Below are 7,641 nucleotides of genomic sequence, written 5' to 3'. Positions count from 1 at the left end.
TGAGTTGATACTGCTGATACCTATTTGTTAACTGCTTTGATTTGTGTTGTTACTGCTTTAAATAAATGTGTTTATGTTAACACAACCCCATTTGGAATAATGTAATGTGACATTGATAATTAAGCAGTTGTTACTGGGCAGTCTTGAAATGAGTTGTCACAGCTAAAAACGGTCTTAAAAGACACAAGAATGTGGCCTCAAACAGTGTCTGATAGTAATTTAGCTTGTTATGAATGCAAAATAACTAATTTTAAGGTTTACTAACTAAGTAAGACAAAAAAGACCATTATTCTTAAAACAATCTTAATAATCTTACACAATCTGCTCTTGCATAGTATATTATTCTCAAAATAAGATCAGTAAGACTTCATGGCTAAATATAAGATTCCAAGTCTTAGTTAGATCAGAGTTTTTGCAGTGTACCTGGTCTACCGAGCCTTCTTGGAGTACCTCTACACAGACAACATCAACCTGCCGCCTCACCCCTCACCCCAAGCCAGCCCTACACTAGCACTGGCCCAGTACACACCCATCTCAAAGACTGGGTTTGGAGACATAGTAAGGAATACCTGAAGCAGGGTAGCAGGAAGAGTTGAGATGTATTCAATAACGTGTACATTATTGACAAATCAATGTGTCAAAACCCTCTAACTGCAGAAGAAGAGAGGGTAGATGAGGAGAATACAATGACTACCATCTGGCATGAGTGGGCCAAGTACACAGGATGACAGCTTAAGAAGAATACAATTGCTATGTGTGCTCAATATAAAGGACAGAAAGGGTTACTGCATGTAACAAACACTAAAGTGAGCTGGGGAACCAGTGAGATAACAATTCAATAATGGTTGTCAATAATTCAGTGTCCGGGAAGAAGGGGGGGGGGGTCTGATGTAAACAAAGAGTGTGAAGGTCGATGATCGATTTTGTTATCGTATCATCTGATCTGAGGCCATGTGTTTTGGACACTCGGGTGAAGAGAGGGGCAGAGCTGTCCACTGATCACCATCTGGTGGTCAGCTGGTTTCGATGGCGGGGGAAACCTCTGGACAGACCTGGAAAACCCAAGCGACTGCCTGGATAAACCTCAATAATAAAACATTTCACAACACTTCTTAGAACAGCACACGTGGGTAGATTCTGCAAACAATACTGTACTTTATACACTTGCCGTCTGATGACAGTGGAAGAGAGGGTTACTAGGGAAGTTATGTAGGAGAAGGAAGGACTGTCAATTTGTCTGACTGTCAATCTTGTGCTTAAGTACATTTACTGTATGTTCTAAGCATTTTATGCAGACATGTTGAAGAGGGAAGGTTGTAATTAAGGGGGAGATAAGATAAACCCTTTTCAATGTACACATGAAACCTATGCACCTGAATAAAGCTATAAAAAATTGCTGACACAATTCCAGACAAACTGTTTAGGTGGCTAAACTTTCTTTGCTTGCCATCTGGGCATAGACTGAGATAAATGGAAGAAACCTATGACCAAAATAACCACAATAACAACACAGCAAATGAGGTCTAGGTGGATTACATCTTAATTAGTGTCTCTCTGGAACTACGTTCCTGTGTGTATGATTACCGTAGTGTGTACACTGTGCTCCTGTAACAGATACTTTGCTGAGTTCAAGCTCCAAGAGGAAACATAAATCTTATTACCATTACAACATTTGTTGATGAGAAAATACATACGTTCGTAACATATTTTCTAATGGCTTTATTTGATCCCAGTAACAATATTCAATCCTTTTCTGCTGTTTGAAACCACCCGACCAAAAACTCACAAATAAACACTCAAATCTATCGTTGCCTAGTCCCCAGAGCACCAATTCTGCCTAGAAATTTTGCTGGACCTTATTCATTATTAACGTCCGAACCCTCAGGGCTGTTGTAAATGACTAATGCCTGGGGGTCTTGAATGGCTTTTATTTAATAAAACCATTAGACAAGCTTGGAATTGTACTCGTATGACAACAAAAAATGCAAACAGTCATTTCATGACAAGGACCTCATTTTATTACCTAAGAAACATTGCCAAGGTGAAACATTTCCTCTCCCAGACTGATACTGAAAGATTAAATGTAGTACATGTTTTTATTATTAGCAGGTTGGATTATTGTAACTGTGACGATATCCTGCTATAACAGCGCAGTGGAGTGCGCATGCTCACAGAGACATGGTGAGACAGCTGCACGTGAACCCTCATCACGCTTTGATGTTAAATAAAGCTAGCCAAAAGATTATCCTCCGCCTCGTTCTTCCATCATACAAAGTTAAGAAGATACTCTACTTCACAGTAATGCTCTCCCGTCTGGCGTACCAAAAAAAAAAAAAAAGTCAACTCAAACTGATTCGAAATGCTACAGCACATGTTCTTACTAAGACCAGAAGGAGGGTTCACATCACACCAGTTTTAAAATCACTACACTGGTTACCTGTCAGTTTTAGAATAGATTTGAAGATTATTTTATTAGTCTATGAATCCATACATAATCATGCACCGATATACATGACAGACATGTTTTTAAAATATACACCTAGTAAGTCCCTGGATAGTGGCGTGGTGGCGAGACTCTGCCCACTCGGGTCAGAGCCTGTTGGGGACAGTCCCCTTCTCCGGTCCACACACCTGCACCCATCGGTGAAAACCGTGTGTCTCTAGCCCACTCAGGGGCTGAGTTGTGGGGTCCGTGGTGTGGATAGTGGCGTGGTGGCGAGACTCCGCCACCTCGGGTCAGAGCCGGTCGGGGGCAGGTCAGTGACCCCCGGTCTCCCCAGGCACCCACTGGCAAAGACCGCGTGTCTCTAGCACACTCAGGGGCTGTGGAGGTGTTGGTATGGAAGTTGAGTTGAGAAGCAGTAGCTGTGGAGGTGTTTTTAGGGACACATGCTCAAGTTACAACTACTGCTAGTAGGGGAGAGCCGGGACGAAAGTCACACTTTTTTGCTTGATCCCATTTACGAAATTATTAGAGGTAGAGTTTTATGACACAATTTGCACATGTCCTTCACTGTTATCTGCTGTAATTTACTTTCTAGAATATATGCATATATATATAAACATATATATAGGCCGAGAATGGACCGGGTGCAACTGTAGGGACGAAAGTAACACAGCAGTGGGGCGGAAGTAACAAACGAAGGGTGCTTGTGTCTCTGTTTTTGGGCGGGGCTAGGCCACACTGCTATACCAGGGTTTGTCGGATAGTCGGTCGGTGTGTCATGTCCAGCCTTGGCCTGCATCTCTCTGTTGGCACCACAAGAGGCAGTAGTCCCTCCACACTTCTGTTACAAGCAGCTATGGCTGACCGTAACGCCACTCGCCTAGATGGGTCTACATGGATATGACCCGTATGCTAATAGCAAGCTGTAAAGTTGCACAATAAGACTGTGATAGTTTTATATACCATGCATTGGTAATATTGGCAACTGCAAATATTTGAAGAAGATATGCTTCTAAGAATGTTGGTACACCTGAAATCACTAAGCAGAGAGAAAGGGTTTCAAATATTCATAGCTGTTCACACTTTACGCAGGACATGGACTTTGACGACAAAATATGTCTATTTATCTATCCTAAAATTGTTGTTTGTTATATTGAGTGGATTCTTTGCAACTTACATTTTCGTAATATGATAAAAAGGCAAACAGTGAAAACCTCTTTTGCCCTCTAGTGCATTAGGAGGACTGCAGACATGAGGACCAAACCTCTCGTGGCTTCACAAATGATGATGACAGAAATGTTTGCTGGGACAGGTACAGTATAAACATGATGGTTGCATTCATCCTGACCACTGTGTCGTACTAGAATGGTGAGCATGTTTGTTTTTCCATTGACTCCATCTTCTATATTCTATGTACTTTTTACCAACGCTTTGATACAGTGGATTGTTTTCCATGTATTGTGCTGTATATGCTAGTTGTGACATATACTGTACTCAGTATATCAGGATTGGGGTCAAATTTCAATTCAGGAAATTAGTGTACAATTTGAATGTAAGAATTTAATTGAACTTTTGAAAAAGAATCCCATCATCAATCTATTTATTACAAAAGCAATAATTCCCCTATGCTAAGAAGTTTAAGGAAACACTTTTGAAATGATTTGTGTAATTTAAGTTATGGAATTGTTATTTTTTTATTTTAAATTGCTGAAATGACTGTAATTCAGAACTGACCTCAATCCTGGTATTTTACAAATCTGGACTGTGTTGAATAGTATTAGTACACATTCAGGTACATATTTACTCTATAGTATTTCTTCATTGTAAACCATAGTGATGATTTGCCTCAGATTGATCTGATTATTTATTTATAGGTTAACGTAAATAATACCTGACAACCAACTCTACAATGAGCCCTGCAGTCGACGCCTCAGAAAATGCTTCCTTTGTACGTCCTCAGTTCTTTTACATCAGTGGCTTTTCTAACATTCCTCATATCAACTACTACTTTATCTTCCTCTTCTTTGTCTATTTTACTTCTATTTGTGGGAACTCACTTGTCATGTTTGTAATATTGACTGAACGAAGTCTTCACATCCCAAAATATTTTGGGGTTTTGAATTTAGCTCTCGCTGACTTTGGTGAGAGCAATGCTCTAATTCCTAACACAATCAAGACCTTTCTCTTTAATTCACAATTCATCTCTTATGAAGCGTGTCTGTCCAATATGTTCTTTGTGTATTTCTTTTTTACCGTACAGTCTATAACTCTTGTTGTTCTGGCGTATGATAGGTTCGTTGCCATATGCTTACCCCTGAAGTACCACAGTATGCTCACTAACAGAACCATGTGTGTCATGCTAACAGGGACGTGGGTTTTCAATTTTGTGATTGTTGGTTCCACTGCAGCATTGATCACCAGACTATCTTACTGCAAATCTATTGTTATCAAGAGCCACTTCTGTGACCATGGGCCTCTGTACAGAATGGCCTGTAATGATAACTCTGTGAATTCTGTAATGGCAAAGTTCAATACAGTAGCATATCTTCATTCACCTTTAGTGTTCATTGTCATGTCATACATTTGTATTCTACTTGCCCTGTTTAAGATCACATCTTGGGATGGGCGTCTGAAAGCTTTAAAGACCTGTATTTCACATCTATTAGTTGTAGCAGTTTTCTTTCTGCCAATAATATCAACATACATTGCTGCATTAACCCATTCTCTTCACCCCAATGCCAGGATTATATGTCTATCTCTGGCCTCTGCCATCCCACCAATGTTCAATCCTATAATTTATGTTTTGAATACGGATGAAATCCATGTGCTTTTGAAAAAAATAATCCGACGAGGCACTTCAAGCATTATTCCAAGAAATAACGGCTAAAGAGTTATAAAAAATACTGTTAACAGTGGTGAAGGTACAGTAGTGCCATGCAATATGGATAGATGACCATACAATATATGTGTACTGTAGTAGAATACTAATACTTTCCTCTCACAGTGCATCAACCTATCTTTGCAGGACTATATTTATTCATTATTTAGACATTATTTGTAAAGCTTTGTGTGATTTGTAAATAGTGTATTTGTATTTATTTGTAATCTTTAGAGCATATCTGGCAGCAACATTTCACATTTGTACTTAACATTGTACTTTTACACATAACAAATGAATCTGAATCTATGTATCCTTTAGTGCCCTCTAGTGGTATTAATAAATATAGCTGATGATCCACACCTTTCTCCATCTCTTTGGAAACAGAATCTGATTTTATTTGTCAGGTAATTTTACACATACTAGGAAATTAAATTTGATCTGGTCATTTCACATGAAGGCAGTGAGGTTATGAGATCAGAAGTTGGACTTTGTTGAGTTCAAATGTTCAGAAGTGTTGTCTTAAGGCATAGTTATACTTTCCGTGTTTGCGAGTACGTCAATTTTATCATCAGAGGGTGTAGGCTACATCTGCATACACGTCCATGCCCCCGCTACGATATGAGCACCAACTGCTTTGTCCTCCAACCTCCAAGTAGACAATAGAAGTAGTAAACAGAACCCATCCGCGTCCGCGGGGTCTGTGTGAGAGTATAACCAAAACTTTACGCTTGTCTTTGATGGGTTGACCAAGAGAGATATGTAGGGTTCAAAATGTTTTGGGAGGTGCTTTAGCTTTACTGTGGCTATCACAAGCCCTAGCAACCTAGTAGGGTCAGTACACACCTGTCTGCAGCAGTGTCCGGTGGATTGTAGAATGATTTTGGGCCGGGGCCAGCATGAGGGACAGTGTTGGGGCCAGCATGAGGGACAGTGTTGGGGCCAGCATGAGGGCCATCCTGCGGGCCAGTGTGAGGGCCAGTCTCAGGGACAGTGTGAGGGCCAGTCTCAGAGACAGTGTGAGGGACAGTCTCAGGGACAGTGTGAGGGCCAGTCTCAGGGACAGTGTGAGGGACAGTCTCAGGGACAGTGTGAGGGCCACTGTGAGGGCCAGTCTCAGGGCCAGTGTGAGGGCCAGTGTGAGGGACAGTGTGAGGGCCAGTGTGAGGGTCAGTCTCAGGGACAGTGTGAGGGACAGTCTCAGGGACAGTGTGAGGGCCAGTGTGAGGGACAGTGTGAGGGCCAGTGTGAGGGCCAGTCTCAGGGACAGTGTGAGGGCCAGTCTCAGGGCCAGTGTGAGGGCCAGTCTCAGGGACAGTGTGAGGGCCAGTCTCAGGGACAGTGTGAGGGCCAGTGTGAGGGCCAGTCTCAGGGACAGTGTGAGGGACAGTGTGAGGGCCAGTCTCAGGGACAGTGTAAGGGACAGTCTCAGGGACAGTGTGAGGGTCAGTGTGAGGGACAGTGTGAGGGACAGTGTGAGGGCCAGTCTCAGGGACAGTGTGAGGGCCAGTCTCAGGGACAGTGTGAGGGCCAGTCTCAGGGACAGTGTGAGGGCCAGTGTGAGGGCCAGTCTCAGGGACAGTGTGAGGGACAGTGTGAGGGCCAGTCTCAGGGACAGTGTGAGGGCCAGTGTGAGGGCCAGTCTCAGGGCCAGTGTGAGGGCCAGTCTCAGGGACAGTGTGAGGGCCAGTGTGAGGGCCAGTCTCAGGGACAGTGTGAGGGCCAGTCTCAGGGACAGTGTGAGGGCCAGTCTCAGGGACAGTGTGAGGGACAGTGTCGGGTCCAGCGTCAGAGCAGAGACAGGTGCATGGAGGGCAGAAGTACTTATGATCCATCGCTGGACTCCTCACACACATCACAGATGTCACAGCCAAGCTGAAAATTGGAAATGCACATTAAAGTTTCATATTATCAACACTTCATTTTATTTTTTATTCTGACAGAACGTTTGTTCCACTGTGGGTATTAGAGCCTACTACTGTTTTGCTACTAGACTGCATTTTGTTTTTTGTTTTTTAATTCAGATTTACAGATTTTTAACCCTGTACCCATGAAATATACACCCATGGGATTAATACAGTATTAATACGCATGCAAGCACAAAAATGTAAGCAGGCATGCACACACACACACACACACGCACACACACACAAACACACACACAAACACGCACACACACACGCGCGCACGCACACACGCACACACACACACACACTCAGGATGGACATGGAGGTGCATGGGGTTATATATGAAATAGCTATATATACAGGTTATATATGAAATAGCTATATATACAGGTATTTTCAGATCACCTTTA

The 7,641-nt window shown here is 42.5% G+C and overlaps 1 protein-coding gene across 1 annotated transcript; it reads left to right on the top strand.

Annotated features, from left to right (window-relative positions):
* Positions 1-4,355: 4,355 nt before the first annotated feature.
* LOC311323905 (olfactory receptor 52E4-like) lies at positions 4,356-5,333 on the top strand (the record flags this gene model as incomplete). Its single annotated transcript, XM_084456217.1, has 1 exon — positions 4,356-5,333. The coding sequence occupies one exon, from the start codon at positions 4,356-4,358 to the stop codon at positions 5,331-5,333; it is 978 nt and encodes a 325-aa protein (XP_084312343.1).
* Positions 5,334-7,641: the final 2,308 nt, after the last annotated feature.

Source organism: Borostomias antarcticus (assembly GCF_949987555.1).
Source record: "Borostomias antarcticus genome assembly, chromosome: 1".
Classification (NCBI taxonomy): Eukaryota; Metazoa; Chordata; class Actinopteri; order Stomiiformes; family Stomiidae; genus Borostomias; species Borostomias antarcticus.
Note: the sequence above shows the minus strand (reverse complement) of the source record. Positions and strands in the feature narration are given on the sequence as shown.